Genomic DNA, 17375 nt, shown 5'->3' on the forward strand with positions numbered 1-17375 from the left:
CGACAGATTAAAGTGTGCTATTTTTCTAAATAGAGAGTATAGTCAAAAAAGTAGAAGGATAGGTTGCAAGATCAAATTTTTGTGTAATTTATGAACACTTTATTGGCGCATGGTCAATGTTGCTTTATTAATTATTTTCTTCTACATTTCCCAAAGATGAAAAAATAGGAAATTAAGACCTCCATCCTTTACTCTTTGTTGTTGTTCCTTTATTTTGTTAAATAGACGAGACTCAGTCCTCTTTTTTTTTAAAAAAAAAAAAAACTAATTACTAGTACATTGTAATATATGGGGTTGAGTGGTTGACTATCCTTACACGCACGGGCCATTCGAACACGATCCAAGTCAGACGATCTTATTATGTTGACCTTAGTTCCAAACGTTTTAGGCCCATAGTTACTGAAGTCTGAAGAAGCCCCGTAATGTAAAATAGAACGGGGTGCACGAGCACTTGTGCTGATGTCGTATGAAATCCCAAATGGCCTCCACTATCAAAATTTTCTGGTTATAAAAAGTTTGGGTTCCAGATTTCATCGGATTGGACATTGATATCCTCCTCTTATCTCCTCTCTCTCAAACAAGAAGCCATATGATATCGATGCCACCACTAGCACTTCTTCCCTCCACAATCTTCCAAAAAAACCTTTGAGAGCTCAGCTCCGTATCCAGAATTCTCCGGCCAATCCTTCAGAGCTCCACTTCACCGCCAAAGTTCAACCATGTCGCTAGCGGTTCAGTAGCTACAATGCCAGATACCCTTCACCACCTTTCCACCTCCTCCTCCACCACTCCCCCTTTCATCACCCCAAAATTTCCTTCGCTTTCCCGCCCCAAGCACGCCCATTTGGCCCCTCCTCCTCCGCAACCCGATTCCAATTCCATCTTCATTTCCATCCCTTCCACCGCCCCCCATCATCCAGTTCCCAGGAAAATAACAACATTGCCCCTCCTCTCAAATTCCAGCTCCTCCAGGAGAAACTCCTCTACTTAGACTCCCTCGGCCTCGATTCTCTCTACTGCCTCGCTGCCCACTCACCTATCCTTTTTACTCCTCTCTCCCAGATCAAGTCCCTCGTCAAATTCCTCCACTCCCTCGGCCTCACCACCCCTGATCTCCGTCGCGCTTTTTCCATGTGCCCCGACCTTCTGGCCACCCCTCTCAGAACCGTCTTGAGACCCGCCGTTACTTTTCTCCTCCGGGAGGCCCACGTCAGCGGCAAGGATCTCCGTCACGTCATCAACCGCCGCCCCCGCCTCCTCACTTGCAGCGTCGACCGCCGCCTTCGCCCGACCCTTTACTTCCTCCGAGGTACCATTGGCATTGACGATGTCAGCAGGTGCGCTCCTCTTCTCTCCTGCTGCGTCGAATCAAAGTTCATCCCTCGTCTCGACTATTTTTTGAAACTTGGGATACCCAAAAGGGAGGCCATTTCGCTATTTCGGAGGTTTCCGTCCCTGTTTTGTTACAGTATAGAGGAGAATTTAGAGCCCAAATTCAATTACTTCGTGGTGGAAATGGGAAGGGAGTTGAGGGAGTTGGTTGATTTCCCACACTATTTTTCGTTTAGCTTAGAGAATAGGATAAAGCCAAGGCACAAGATGTGTGTGGAGAGGGGGGTGTGTCTGTCATTGCCTGTGATGTTGAAGTCTTCGGAGGCCCGATTTATGGATAGGTTGGAAGTCTGTTGTGATTCTTCGTTTCCTTTGGCAACTTCTCCATTGTGGTGCAAAAGGGTCAATCTTGATATTGATGTAACATAGGAAAAATCATAGTCCTGTATACATTCTCTAATGCACTGCACTTGTATCTGCTTACAACAAAATAAGGAAAAGTAAATATGAAATTCCATTTTTTTGCTGAATTTGATCGATGTTTAGATTTATTCTTGAGATTGCAGCTAAAAATGGAATTCTGGCAGTATAATCACGCTTGCAGTTCTATTTGTTAGGAGTACTTCGAAGTTGCTATGCAAATTAGTTTTAGCTTTTACATCTTCCTAGTCGTATCTTGCATCTTTTGCCACCTTTATTAGACTGCCCGGGTGTCATCTTTTGGACAACATTTGGGAGAAATTCGAATATTGTATTTGTTGGGAAGGTAAATATGATTGGGGATGTTGGCAGAGTGAAGCAGTTGATTGTGCTTCCTTCAGATTCTGCTGCTTAATCAGTTATTCTTGCAAAGCACATAAAAGAGTCTTGGAGGATTTTTGTGTTTTGGGTGCTTGTTTGCTGCGATTATGTCATGCTTGTATCGCTTTTGAATGCTTGAAGTTTCAATTTTGTTCCACCCTTGTATTCCTAGAAGGGGACGCTTCGCGCTTAATATGACGTTTAGTTTAGATTTGTAGGTCGTGGAGACAGATAATTTAGGGTAGTACCTTATGGTCAGAGGGACTACCAATCGGGTACTTAAGGAGTGATTAGAGGGGAGCTCTTAGGATGATTATGATTGGAGGGAATACCAATTGGAACTTAAGAGAGAGGAGCTCCAATCGGGTACGTAAGACTGGTTAGAGAAGAGTTATTTATAGAGTTAGATCCCTCTGTGGATCAAAGACGATGAATTAAAAGTTGTGCATTTATAGAGTTTAGATTCCTTTTCATCATCATGTAGACTCAATCTGTCATCGACTGCCTGCTCTCAAACAAACTAGACTTAAAATTATTGTTGTCAACATGATGATGCAGACGCTTAAACCCTAAATTATCTGTCTCCACGACCTACAAATCTAGACTAAACGTCATATTAAGCGCGAAGCGTCCCCTTCTAGGAATACAAGGGTGGAACAAAATTGAAACTTCAAGCATTCAAAAGCGATACAAGCATGACATAATCGCAGCAAACAAGCACCCAAAACACAAAAATCCTCCAAGACTCTTTTTTGTGCTTTGCAAGAATAACTGATTAAGCAGCAGAATTTGAAGGAAGCACAATCAACTGCTTCACTCTGCCAACATCCCCAATCATATTTACCTTCCCAACAAATACAATATTCGAATTTCTCCCAGATGTTGTCCAAAAGATGACACCCGGGCAGTCTAATAAAGGTGGCAAAAGATGCAAGATACGACTAGGAAGATGTAAAAGCTAAAACTAATTTGCATAGCAACTTCGAAGTACTCCTAACAAATAGAACTGCAAGCGTGATTATACTGCCAGAATTCCATTTTTAGCTGCAATCTCAAGAATAAATCTAAACATCGATCAAATTCAGCAAAAAAATGGAATTTCGTATTTACTTTTCCTTATTTTGTTGTAAGCAGATACAAGTGCAGTGCATTAGAGAATGTATACAGGACTATGATTTTTCCTATGTTAAATCAATATCAAGATTGACCCTTTTGCACCACAATGGAGAAGTTGCCAAAGGAACCGAAGAATCACAACAGACTTCCAACCTATCCATAAATCGGGCCTCCGAAGACTTCAACATCACAGGCAATGACAGACACACCCCCCTCTCCACACACATCTTGTGCCTTGGCTTTATCCTATTCTCTAAGCTAAACGAAAAATAGTGTGGGAAATCAACCAACTCCCTCAACTCCCTTCCCATTTCCACCACGAAGTAATTGAATTTGGGCTCTAAATTCTCTTCTATACTGTAACAAAACAGGGACGGAAACCTCCGAAATAGCGAAATGGCCTCCCTTTTGGGTATCCCAAGTTTCAAAAAATAGTCGAGACGAGGGATGAACTTTGATTCGACGCAGCAGGAGAGAAGAGGAGCGCACCTGCTGACAACGTCAATGCCAATGGTACCTCGGAGGAAGTAAAGGGTCGGGCGAAGGCGGCGGTCGACGCTGCAAGTGAGGAGGCGGGGGCGGCGGTTGATGACGTGGCGGAGATCCTTGCCGCTGACGTGGGCCTCCCGGAGGAGAAAAGTAACGGCGGGTCTCAAAACGGTTCTGAGAGGGGTGGCCAGAAGGTCGGGGCACATGGAAAAAGCGCGACGGAGATCAGGGGTGGTGAAGCCGAGGGAGTGGAGGAATTTGACGAGGAACTTGATCTGGGAGAGAGGAGTAAAAGGATAGGTGAGTGGGCAGCGAGACAGTAGAGAGAGTCGAGGCCGAGGGAGTCTAAGTAGAGGAGTTTCTCCTGGAGGAGCTGGAATTTGAGAGGAGGGGCAATGTTGTTATTTTCCTGGGAACTGGATGATGGGGGGCGGTGGAAGGGATGGAAATGAAGATGGAATTGGAATCGGGTTGCGGAGGAGGAGGGGCCAAATGGGCGTGCTTGGGGCGGGAAAGCGAAGGAAATTTTGGGGTGATGAAAGGGGGAGTGGTGGAGGAGGAGGTGGAAAGGTGGTGAAGGGTATCTGGCATTGTAGCTACTGAACCGCTAGCGACATGGTTGAACTTTGGCGGTGAAGTGGAGCTCTGAAGGATTGGCCGGAGAATTCTGGATACGGAGCTGAGCTCTCAAAGGTTTTTTTGGAAGATTGTGGAGGGAAGAAGTGCTAGTGGTGGCATCGATATCATATGGCTTCTTGTTTGAGAGAGAGGAGAGAAGAGGAGGATATCAATGTCCAATCCGATGAAATCTGGAACCCCAACTTTTTATAACCAGAAAATTTTGATAGTGGAGGCCATTTGGGATTTCATACGACATCAGCACAAGTGCTCGTGCACCCCGTTCTATTTTACAATACGGGGCTTCTTCAGGCTTCAGTAACTATGGGCCTAAAACGTTTGGAACTAAGGTCAACATAATAAGATCGTCTGACTTGGATCGTGTTCGAATGGCCCGTGCGTGTAAGGATAGTCAACCACTCAACCCCATATATTACAATGTACTAGTAATTAGTTTTTTTTTTTTTTTTAAAAAAAGAGGACTAAGTCTCGTCTATTTAACAAAATAAAGGAACAACAACAAAGAGTAAAGGATGGAGGTCTTAATTTCCTATTTTTTCATCTTTGGGAAATGTAGAAGAAAATAATTAATAAAGCAACATTGACCATGCGCCAATAAAGTGTTCATAAATTACACAAAAATTTGATCTTGCAACCTATCCTTCTACTTTTTTGACTATACTCTCTATTTAGAAAAATAGAACACTTTAATCTGTCGTAATAAAATCTCGTAACCTTTACTGTAAGTAAAACTCCAAATCCTAAAGGCGTGATGGAGAATTAGTATACACTGACAGTGCATACACTATTACCGTTGGATTCATGACACATATACAAAAATTAAATTTTAAATTCAAAATTTACATAGTTATTATTCATCTACACTGTCAGTGTAAGAAATATTAATCATTTAAATTTAGTGATTCAGGAGATTTTAGTTTCTAATTATATTCCTCCTTTTCTACTCGGTGCTTTTTAAATCCGACCATTAGGGGAAAAAGTGTTAAAAAGTTGAAAAAAAAAAAAAAACAGAGAAGGCCCTAAGATGAGATCCCTGGTATGTATATGTCCTAATATGCATAACGACAGATGGCCATATTCCAATTATCCACAGCTCATTGGCACTGCCACCGACCAGGTACCAACCACCAAACCAATTCTGCTGCCTCCCACACTCGGCAAAATCCACTCAGTCCACAGACTTTCTACTCGAGACTTGAGAGTTGAGAGGGAGCCCCCGTTTTGGCCATCTCAAAGAACCGTCACTCCAGATTCTTCCATTTTCCATTCAGTTCCCATCCTCCACTCCAATGGCCTGCTCAGCGGCTTCAACAGCCTTGCTTTCATCATCAACATCCCCAAACCCCCCGAGGCCTTCCATTTCTCCCAAATCTTTTTTATCCTCTCAAACCCTATCCACTCCTTCCTCTTTCAATACCCTCCGTAAGTCCTCGCCCTCGTTCTCCTCCTTATCCCATGTCCCCTGTTCCTTCTCTTCCCGCTCTTCCTTCCCCAATCGCCGAAGTTTCGTTGTCCGAGCAGTAAGTTCTAAACCCCCGCATTTTCCATGTTTTAGATGCTTTTCTATGCCAGCTTCAGTTTTTCCTATTTTCGATATTTTGGCCGTCAAAAATTGCAAATTTTTTTTTTGTTTGTGGGTTAGGTATTATTGAGCTGATTTTGTAGGAAAGTCTTTTACTTGGGGCTGTGTATATGATTAAGTTCACTACTATCGAAGTAATATTACTTGTGTGTTTGCATAGAGATTTAAAGGTATTATCGCAATGTTTTTTTTTGAATTTGTGCCAGACCTTTATTAGTATCTTTTTAAAATTTTCTAATTCGTGAAGGGAACTTCTTGTGGCGAATGCTGAATTTTTATTTGGAGAGAGAAAAAAAAGAGATTTCAAACAGGGAGTGTCTTTGAGACAGATACATCTACCGATTTGCTAGTCTCAACTACTTTAGCTCAGTTGCTTGATGCACTGCATGGTGAAGTTATTGTACTCTCTCCAGAAACTTAGAGACGCGCTTTCAATTTGTTGCGCCAACGAAAGTGGTTTTTTTTATTTATGGTGTTAGTTTGTAGTATTAAGCAGCAGCAACTTGAGCAAAATTTGAACTCCAAGCTGATATTAGGACCCATAATGATGTTGCAACAACTAGTTTCGAGCATTCTTGTATTACAGGAAATAGCTTGTCAGTTACCACATTTACGTTTAGTGTTTTCGTTTTAAAAAGTTGAACTAAATTACAAATGGAATAAGTGAATGAAAATGGATTGCCCTTGCATTTCTGTCTTATATCCAACAGTTCAGAGTTCTAAGAGCACACTAATAATTGAAGCAAAAGTCATACTGGGAGCAGGTTGTGTGGTTCTTAATGCCCACATTTGACACATTTAGCACCCGGAATTGACCTCAGATGCATGAGCTAGAGGTGTGACTTCATGGTTAAAATTTTAGGACGAGTGGCGGTAGTTTTCGCTGACCTCTAATCAAATCAAATTGCCTGCAGGTAAACATTTTGATGTCCAATTGTTTTACATTTTGAAGAGTAGAAACCGAAGCAGCAAGCACTTCCCTGGAAAACAAATAAGATCCACTGTAGATTATATCCTGTCCAACAAATATTCCTTTTGATATGACAAGGGAAACATTGCTTCGAGATTTAGCTTTTTACAGGGCTAAAAAAGAACATCATGTCAATGGTTCCTGTAGTTTGGTTTACTAAACTACTGATATTTGCGAATTGCGGTGTCCTTCATGCTGGCCTCTGTTTGTTATAAAATATACTGAGAGTTTTGTTGCTAACTTGGCATTCATGGAAGCTGATATTTTACATTCTTACTTATTGTATTTTATATTGTTTCCAGTTTGTAAAATTGTGTACTTGAATACTGATACTTCAGACAGCGCTCTAACTTGTACCCAAATTTAGAGTCTGTGAATATAGTTCAAAAAGTGAATTTTTTCTTTCAGAGTGAACTTCCACTAGTTGGAAATCAAGCACCAGACTTTGAGGCAGAGGCTGTTTTTGATCAAGAATTCATCAAGGTAAAATATATCTTAGAACAGCCATATAAATAGGTTTTCTTCTTGCGGTTAGCAATTCTATTAATCACTTGTACTTCCAAATTTCATTAATAGCTACTTGCACTTTGTCTTTGCTGCAAATACCAAACACTTTGATTTGTAAATAGATGGAAATAAAGGCAATAAACATTGTATTTTTACACAATTGATAGTTGTTCTATCTGCATGGCTAATCATGACATGGTTTGAAGCTTTGCACCTGAAATTACTCAAGCTTTGATGCATTACTCTTGCAGGTTAAACTCTCCGAGTATATTGGGAAGAAATATGTTGTCCTTTTTTTCTATCCACTGGATTTCACATTTGTTTGTCCAACTGGTGAGTAACAGTATGCAAAGAGATGTACAGCTATATTTAACATGCTGAATGTCGTGCTATATGTCAAATAGATATAAGTTGTCAAATGTCGTTGTTTATGTCCTTCCATTTTGTTGTTTATGTAGAAATAACTGCCTTTAGTGACCGGTATGAAGAATTTCGGAAGTTGAATACAGAGGTACTTGGTGTTTCAGTAGACAGTGTGGTAAGTGACGTTTCCACGATCTCTTGAAGATTCTTATGTCTAGAAAGTCTTCATTATGGAAAAACTTCTGCAAGTATGATCATTAGATACATGTTTATATTGATTCAAACTTTTCGTCTCCGTTCTGCGTTGCTGAAATTTTGTTTTGTGTGTGTTTGTCATTCTAAAATTGAATATTTTGAGGTTTTTGTTAGTACTTGCAGTCTTGTCTAGCAAATTCAAGTATTAGTGGCCATAGAATTGCATGCAGTGGTGCTTATCCACATCCCATGGATGTTACGAGAATGTCCAGCCTTGGTGACAAGCAGAAGTTTTGCCTAGTTCTGTTGTGTGTGGTGATTCACTACTCATGTTTATTAGTAACTCAATTTTTACTGGCTTTAGAATATATTTCAGATTTTGGTTTCTTGCATAACTCGGCTTTGCTTGAGGTCTGAATTGCATGATCACCTGGTTCTAACAATCGTATTGCACTTGTAGCACATGCTGAAGATATTCTTGTATGCTAAAATGAGTTTACTTTATTGTTCCCGTAGTTCTCGCATCTTGCATGGGTCCAGACAGAGAGAAAAGCTGGTGGATTAGGTGATTTGAAATATCCATTAATTTCTGATATCACCAGGTCAATCTCAGCAGCATATAATGTATTGATCCCAGATCAGGTATGTATCTAAAGTCCTTTGGCTGATTCTTCATCCTGAGCACCACCACAAGCACACTCCAAAGCTGGCAGAACGTGGTTTATGTGGGTGTTGGATGCAACTCGTGCCAGTCTGAGAAAAGTTTGACTTTTTGGGACTACTAAAGTGCATAGGCCTAGAATAGAAACAAGGCTGGGGGACAATCAAATGATGACTTTAAGCTTGACTGCATGCTTATTTCCTTTAAACATGTTAAGCTTCAGGCTTCCATATTGTTTCTTCAGGAGAAAACTTGAATGAGCGGGCAGCTATTGGTAGATGCTGTTATTTGTTTATTCATTGCTTATCTTGATTATGTGGATAACATCATAAGATATCCATGATACACCTGTTGAGCATGATGTGGGGAGGCATCGGATAAAGTTAAGAAACTCTCGTAATTTAGGCTATCCTATAATTTGTTGCATGTGAAAGTTTTCTAGATTTTGGAATGAGCACCTTACACTGAATCAGGTAAAAAAGGAGAAAGAGATTTATCCATTCAACTAATCTTTTGATTAATAACTTTGCCTTTTGACTTTCAATTATAACTACACTAGTAATTTACAAGGGCATGCAACTGATCGAGTTCTTATAGAGCATCATGACCACACTTTTCTGCTCTTGGTATTTCAGGGAATTGCATTGAGAGGGCTTTTTATTATCGACAAGGAAGGAGTTATTCAACACGCAACCATTAACAACCTTGCAATTGGCAGGAGTGTTGACGAAACATTGAGAACGCTGCAGGTAACCTTTTTGGGGGGTTTTCACGTTAAATAAAGAAAAATGCCTTGGTTGGTTGGGGCTGTGCATTCAGTTATTAACCTTTGAAATACTGATACTTTTTGTACTTAACTTTTTACTTTTTCTTGATTGTCCTTTTAGGCAGTGCAATTTGTTCAGGACAACCCAGATGAAGTATGCCCTGCTGGATGGAAGCCTGGTGAGAAGACCATGAAGCCAGATCCCAAGCTCAGCAAAGAGTTCTTCGCAGCAATATAATTCCGACTTGAGCCCTAAAAGACTCCATTGGGATCCGTGTCAATTTAACGAGATTGTAGAGAGTTTTGTGCAGTAACATTTGCTCAATGTCCCAATCATTGTTAGAGTTTTGGAGCACTTTGTTGGAATAAGTGGGGCTACCGTTGTTGTGATCAGAATTAATATGAAGGGAATGTGTTTTGATGACTAATTTAATTATCTTGTCGGGCAACTACATTCATTGCGTTTCAACCATGTCAAACAGTCTTGACGGGCAGCCCAACTTAAAGAAGTATTAGCAGCGTTGGTCGTTTTCATCCGGTGCCTTGAAACCCAACAGGTGTCCGCCTACATCTATCTCTTCGTTGCCAAAAATTAAAAGATAACACAAATGAAAAGAAAGACAGAAACCAATTTTAAGTAGAAATTGGCCGCGCAAACCTCAATGCGGGCAGCCAATTTTAACGGGCCTGCAACAACAATCTAATCTAAAGTTCGCGTTTCAACGTGATACAGTTAGGATGTGATTGCATCAGTTTGCTTGTGCTAATAAAAGAACGAAATTAGTAGCAGAGAAATAAAGAAAACAAGGTGGGGGATGGATGAATGATTGAATGTCTAGTTTTAACCAATTTTGTTCAGTAATACGCTGCATAAAGTTACAGAACTTAAAGACAAGACAGGGCCGGGGCAAGGGGCCAATTTGACCAATGTAGCAGCTATCTTTGACTCTTCTTGTTTTGCTCAATCCATTACCATCCATAATGGTAAATCTTTTTTTTTTTTTTTTGCCCTTATTGGGATTATGTTCGTTTAAGTAAATTTAAGCACTGAGTTGTTGTACAAATATGTTCTCTTGGCTAACTCCAAAGTTCACAGGATTTTGGTATGTCACCTGTATCTGTATAAGAAGAAAAACATTCCATACCAATTCGTCAGCAACTTTGACTGATTTTTTGAGTATGGATTACGAAGTGTCGTCATAATCGCAAATCACACAACAATCCCGTTTTAAACGCCTTTGCCCCTCACCAGAATCAAAAGAGCAACTTCAGAAGTCGGGTCTTTTCCTTTTCCGGCCGGCCTGAATTGCAGAATCTCATGTCCACCCGAGATTTTCTTGATCTAACCGTGTACAACAGGGAATTGTTTATCCTAACTTTTAATTAATAGCTATACGGCGCGCCATCGATCATGATCCTTGGATTAGTTGACCAAAGTTTTGTTTAGCGCCTGAGGGATGGATTCGCCGGATCTCTGATGGATCGCATAAAATCTCTAGAAGATACAGATACAGATAGGGAGGGAGATCATGTGGTTCACAGGTCGGATTTTTTATTGCTCCGTCGGGGAGAGTTCAGTTGTTATTTGATAAAGAACCAAACTTTGCCGCACCTGGTTCTGGCTGGAGTTGGATGATACTTCGTAATCATAACAAAATTAGTTTATTGTTAATTATCAAAATTTAAGCATGTACTGTTATTTTCTTAATTCCTACAGTTGCACTATTTTAATTTTATGAAGGATTGACCAAGCACAAACTATATATTATGAAGCCAGCATCATGATCAATTATTCTACAGTTGCTTGCGTGACTCAACAAAGTATTTTTCGAGCATCCATCATTTGTAGTTTAAAGGTACATTTCCAGGAGAAGAAGCCAACCCAGTAGTTTTTTAGTCTCTCTGCTGTCTAGGAGAATTTCATATTCTGGTCTAACTATTTTGGAGAGAGATGCCAGGACAGCCTAAGCTAAATAAACGTACGGTCTGTGTGCATTCCAATTTTCCGAGTTCTGCTTTTGTTGAATGAGAGTAGCCCGGAGCAAGAAATGAACCAAGCCAATTTCACGAGTTTTAGTTTAATGGAACCGAGTTCGACTCAATTTCACGTAATTCGAACTCAACGAGCTCTAAACGTAACAACTTAAACTTAAGTTCAAGCCTAGTCGAATTCAAATAAAAATAAAAAAAATTTAAATATATATTTTTTTAAAATAGATAAAATAGATATTTCACTTTAATAAATAATAAAATATACAAAATATGTTTGTAATTACACTATTAATAATAAAACTTATTAAAAATACATAAACTCGAACTAGTTCAATGGACCAGTAAATCAAGTACAGAAATACTTGACTCGAATTGATTGGCGCATCAACTTATGCCAACTCAGTTGACCGAACTCGATTTATTTGCTGCCCTATAGTAGCCATTTGTCTATCCATTCAGAATTTGTAATTTAGTAAATCAGTGTTTGAATTGTCTTCTATTTCACTTTATTTACACCTTATTTACATACACTGATTTACTTGCATCATCAATACATTTTTCAATCACCTTTCTATCTCACGTATATCATATCAATACTTTTTTATAAAATTATCTGAAATAATTTACAATCCAAACACATGCTCACTGACTTGGACGCCCGGCCCTGGCTGACAACAATAATATCATTACCCTTTGAAACAATAAATAAATAAAGCGATCCTTTTGTGCGTCAAGGCCACCAAATATGGAGGCAGAAAAGTTTTACTAAACGATTAGGTTGCCAACCAGGTGACTTGGCGCGATAGACAAATCCTTGACAGTTGCTATCAGTATTTCTTTTATCCCTGCTAACTTCGTAATAGGATCCTAAAACAGTGATCAACTCAAGCAGCTAGCAAAACACGGGGACGGAATTCTACGATATCATCATCTGTTAGGCAGTTACAGAACATATATATATATATTAGTTGCAAAAGATACAAGTTGATGATTGATTTGACTAAAGACACAGCTTGGACAATGGATTCCTTGATGGATCCACAAAAAAGACAAGGCACTGTATAAAAGAGCATTTGAATCGCTGCCAGTAGAGACACAAAATGTTCTTGTACCCTGTCTGAAACCTACGGCTTTATCCACCGTTTGCGTAGTTACTATGTATTCATATCATCTTTTTATATGTACCCAGAATGCAAAACCAAAAGAGATGGAAGTCCTCCCAAGGCTTCAACTCGCATTATATAGGAATTCCAGAGCCCGGTACGTAATTATTAAGTCTATCCATCTCCTCCCAGGTCAATTTCGATGTGATCTCATCATACTCCGGAACATATTCCTGATGATCAAGGTAATCAAGAATTAGAGTACAGCTTAGGAAACATAATTCAACCGTAGAAAGCATCCTTGCTTGGTCAATCATATCTTTCAATCAGTAAAACTTTAAAAAAATTAGCCGACAGAAAAGTGAACAAAAGAAAGTGAACTACCACTTTATAAGACCACTAGTGTCTGAAGTTACCAAGTCAGTCATACTGGGGATCCTCGATGACATTTAGGAACAAATTCATTCAATTCTTCATGTGGGTCATAATCATGAATCATGATCCAAAAAGACTTAAAGGGCAGAGACTGCTGCTTAGACAGTTACATGTATATGTGGCCCTCCAAGTCAAGGCTGGAGAAAAATATGCATCTCGCGAATCATAATTCTACTCTCAGCTTTTCTATGGGTTTTTTTTTTTTTTTTTTTTTTGGGGAACAGTTAATATTATAACAGGCTACCTCAAGCTCTCTGACCAACTCCTTGGCCGTAGGAGCAGACACGATTATGCGACGTGCAGTTGGAGAGATAAAGCCTTCATCCACGGCCTTATCAATAAAAGACAACAAGGAATTGTAGTAACCATCAACATTCAGAAGCCCCACCTGCATTAGTATTTATCAAATGGTTAGTGAATAGATTTGGTCAGTGGTTAGTGAATAGATTAATAGTTACTTTGTTAAACCACGAAAGCATAGCTTAACACCTATTGTTGACATGTATACATCTTTCCTCCCATTCAAATGGAAGTCCTCCAAGGAAATCTATGGTCTACTACAAAGATGCCCTGATTAATTAAAATGCAAAATCTACATATCTTTCCATGTGAACCGGAAACAAGTACCACATGCGTTGATACCTTTCTTGCTGCATTCCATTTGATAAGGATCATTGACCAGAATCCCACAAACAAGCTTTTCAAGTATTCAGAACTCAAGAAGGATGGCATCACAAAAAAGACTATGAGAATGACGTGCTGCGAAACACGAAAACATGCCATGTCAGGCTGTGGAATTTTTCAAACTGCTTTTTTGGTACATTATTGATTTTGAGGTTCAACACCAAAGAAAAAAAAGTCATAATTCCACAAGTTGAGATGGCTTAGAGATTTTATGGCTGATTAGAGAAAGTTAAATAAATGTCATCATTTTCTTTTGAAATATTCAGCTTCTTTTGGGTATAAGAACGATTTCGTCAAAAGAATTTGCTTTCAAAAGTATGATTATAGCATTAAGATTTCCAACAGAAGATGATCATTTCACATTGAATGGGAAAGTTGGTCCTAAAAATCTCCAACTTTTACAGCCAAGTTATTCACACTCATTATTTAGTAGTTAAGCATACACAGAAAATTCATCATCAACAATACCTGCTTCGAACCCATATTTACATTAGCCACTGAGGTAATAAATAGAAATAGAGGCAAGCTGCTTACGGGTTTACGGTGGATGCCAAGCTGAGCCCATGTGATGACTTCAAGCAGTTCTTCTAATGTACCATATCCACCTATTATCGACACAATTCAAATGTCAATCCATTTTTTTTTTTATTTCTAGTTACCTTCCTTCTGTCATACTACTGCATCTTCCAGCTTTCAATAGTGTCAAACTTCACGAAGAGAAATTACAGTAGAAGTAGTACCAGGAAGGGCAATGAAAGCATCTGCTTGCCTGACCATCTCAGCCTTCCTCTGATGCATATCGGACACGGCTCTCACTTCCCCAATTTTCTCACCAGTTATCTGTTGTACATTTCATGAAAGCATTACCCCAAATAAAAAAAAAAAGGGATGGTTGGAAACATCATAGGAATAAAACATTTTAGCCAAAGCTTGCAAAGAAAAAACTTATTTAGAACTCGTTATCATACCTCTCTTGGCATGAGAGTCCTTGGGATGACTCTGCATAAGAAGCAACACTGCTTTCATTACACAACCATTTTTACGCAAGTGCTATTTGGAGAATGCTATGATAAAATCAAGGAGAAGCCCTTGTCAATTCTGGTAATTTAAAACCGATCGACCAATCAGTGAACACACGCATATACATATACATCATTTATTGTGGCTATACAGCCTACAGGCGGCAGAAACCTTTTGTGAAGTCCTAACCCAGCAGACTGATCATGTGAAGTTGTCTCTTTCTGTATTTAAGTATAAATCTCAATTTAGGGAATGCTTGAATCTGTGCACAAAAGGTTTCACCCACGGAACAGGGAAGGTTTTCCTTCTTACTGGAAGTTCTATTGGCAGTGGACTGACAATGTATCAGACCAAAATATGGGATCACAGCTTTACCGATTGTAACTGCCCAAAAGCACACTAATATACTAATCCACTAGCTAGGTAAAGTTGTTTTGGGACGCAGTTTAGACAAGATGGGTAGTACCTTTTACTGTACGTTAGTACTTTCCTTGTTCTTTTGCCATCAAAAGACTAGTACTGACTTCTAAAACAAGTGACCTTTTTGTTATCTACAACAAAAACCAAAGGAAATGCGGAGGGGACAAAATAATTCGACACCAGCATTTGATCCCATGAGGCCTGCCTTTGGGTAGCAAGATTATCATTAATTTTCTAGATAATTTGCAAGTTTTTTGCATGGTTTTAAGAACGAAAACATATAGAAACCGAGCCACAGTAACCCATTGCACAGAACACAAAGAAAGATAAGAATTACGAGGGGTAAATTATGAAATGGCTTTTGGAAAACTTCACCTTTACTTGACATTCAAACAAGAAAGGCTTTAAATATCTTTTTAGAGGGAGAGAGAGATACATATACGACTGAGGAGGCGTACCCTAGGACATGGCGCCCGCCATCATGAACTGCCTGCGAAACAAGACCCATCAGACCCACGCTTCCACCTCCATATACCAAATCAATCCTTCTCTCCACCTTCAATTTAATACCACATCGAAAATCACAAACTCGTCAAACACGTGTCACAAACACACAATACCGCATTTTGCACACTCATCATTATCATATGCTTATGAAAATTGTTTTACTACCGACCTGATTTTATGGAGTAATACTACTACAACTTAGAAAACCTGTAGAGTAACTTAAAATCATGGCAACAAGAAGGCGGTGTAAAATAGTTTAAAACCCCCGCTTTACTAGGTTTCTGAAATGATGTGCATGCAAAAATTTTTTTCTTAATTTCTGAAGAAAAAACACGTATAGTTAAAGTATATGCAAGAGTGCATCAGGTCCAGGGGAAAAAAAAAAGCAGAGCAGTATTGTGGTACCTATTATGCTATAGCAGTATCAGGAGCATATTATATTCTGCAGGCCATAAACTAGAATCACGGAGGGTGTGCAAGGGAGGCTAGCTTAGCTAGTGGTGGAGTTGCCCAAGAAGAGAACCACGCCTAAACGAGTCATGATACCAAGATGGCACGTTCGGCTCCCTTAGGAATAACAGGTTTTTTTTAAAAGAAAAAAGAAACTCAATAATCAATATCACTGCTCCATAAAACTAAGATCATGCAAGAAGGCTGCTCAACTGACAGAAAGGTTACAGCTAGCAATCTCTCCACCCCTGCTCCCCACTCTCTCTCTCTCTCTCATGCCGAACATCACATAAACCCTAAACCTTCCCACCTTTCATTTCTGAGACTATATGTATGTTTGTTGAGAATGAAAGATGAAACGCCAAAGACGTTGGATAAAAAGCAGAGGACAAAGGATAAGAATATGCACTAATATTTTGGAAGAAAAATGAACTAAAGGTGATAAATAATGAACCGAACGATTTAGCGACAAACAACTACTAGAACCCTGAATCAAGGATTGAAAACTGATAATGGGTTTTTAAGGGGTTGGGTATGATATGCGTTTGCCGACCCAAAATGAAGAAAAACACTTATGCGTACGAACCTAAAATGAGTTGCATCTCACGGAGTTGTGGTGTTTGGGATTCAAGACTCAGAATCTCACACACAAAAAATATAGGAGGAAGAGGGTGAAAATGCATGTGCTAGTCTTAAATGTTACCAGTTCTTTTCCCAACTCAACAGCAGCCTCTTGATAGCTGGCTTTCTTGCCTGAACAGCTTCCGCAGTAGACACATATTCTCTTGAACCTCGATCTTTTCTCTTCCTCCATTAGTTCTCTGCTGATACCTCTCGAGAATGATTCTGGTGAATGATGGGAGGGAAAAGTAGTCCGAGAACGAGAACAAAGCAGCGAGTTTTGGGTCGTTGTTGATTGATGGTGGTGTTAAACCTTTTATACTCTCACAGAAGCCTCACCTCACTCACTGTATCGTACAGAATGGAGTAATAGTAATACCTGGGGCCCCCCGGGTTGGGGTTTGTTGCTCGTTTAAAATTTTCAGAATTAAACTCTGTGGCCCCGTTTGGAACCAACTACCATGTACTGCAATTGGAAGTTGGAACTCCCCGGTTTCTGTACATTCCACTTAGTATCCAATTATTTTATTGTGTTTCTTCCAGTTGGAGGATACAAGTAAATCTGCATTGCGTCCTTGTCCGTGAACCATGTGAGATAGTTAGGCCTTGCTTGGATTGCTGTTTTCCATAGAAAAATTTTGTCATTTTCCGTGAACACATTTCCCTATTAGCTTTTTTCCTCACATACATCAAATCGTTACAGTAATTTTTCCATGAAAAAT

The 17375-nt window shown here is 39.5% G+C and overlaps 3 protein-coding genes and 1 pseudogene across 3 annotated transcripts; 2 read left to right on the forward strand and 2 right to left on the reverse strand.

The window, feature by feature from the left end:
* The first annotated feature begins 288 nt into the window (after positions 1 to 288).
* On the forward strand, positions 289 to 1784 carry LOC113692283 (protein SEEDLING LETHAL 1, chloroplastic-like). The gene is made up of 2 exons (XM_072055724.1): positions 289 to 293; positions 753 to 1784. Exons 1-2 carry the CDS (start codon positions 289 to 291, stop codon positions 1759 to 1761), a joined length of 1014 nt encoding a protein of 337 aa, XP_071911825.1. The 3' UTR covers positions 1762 to 1784.
* A 1429-nt stretch (positions 1785 to 3213) lies between these two features.
* Positions 3214 to 5655, reverse strand: LOC113692284 (protein SEEDLING LETHAL 1, chloroplastic-like; annotated as a pseudogene).
* LOC113692604 (2-Cys peroxiredoxin BAS1, chloroplastic) lies at positions 5448 to 9849 on the forward strand. Its single transcript, XM_027211036.2, has 7 exons — positions 5448 to 5897; positions 7338 to 7412; positions 7688 to 7769; positions 7895 to 7974; positions 8511 to 8636; positions 9291 to 9404; positions 9543 to 9849. Exons 1-7 carry the CDS (start codon positions 5667 to 5669, stop codon positions 9657 to 9659), a joined length of 825 nt encoding a protein of 274 aa, XP_027066837.1. The 5' UTR covers positions 5448 to 5666; the 3' UTR covers positions 9660 to 9849.
* Positions 9850 to 12306: 2457 nt separating this feature from the next.
* LOC113692510 (cytokinin riboside 5'-monophosphate phosphoribohydrolase LOG7) lies at positions 12307 to 17001 on the reverse strand. Its single transcript, XM_027210933.2, has 7 exons — positions 16736 to 17001; positions 15534 to 15631; positions 14604 to 14634; positions 14376 to 14475; positions 14170 to 14240; positions 13196 to 13339; positions 12307 to 12749 (listed from the first exon to the last, which is right to left on the reverse strand). Exons 1-7 carry the CDS (start codon positions 16844 to 16846, stop codon positions 12651 to 12653), a joined length of 654 nt encoding a protein of 217 aa, XP_027066734.1. The 5' UTR covers positions 16847 to 17001; the 3' UTR covers positions 12307 to 12650.
* Between the last annotated feature and the right edge of the window lie 374 nt (positions 17002 to 17375).

The sequence above is a fragment of the Coffea arabica genome, chromosome 6e, assembly GCF_036785885.1.
Source record: "Coffea arabica cultivar ET-39 chromosome 6e, Coffea Arabica ET-39 HiFi, whole genome shotgun sequence".
NCBI classification, from domain to species: domain Eukaryota; kingdom Viridiplantae; phylum Streptophyta; class Magnoliopsida; order Gentianales; family Rubiaceae; genus Coffea; species Coffea arabica.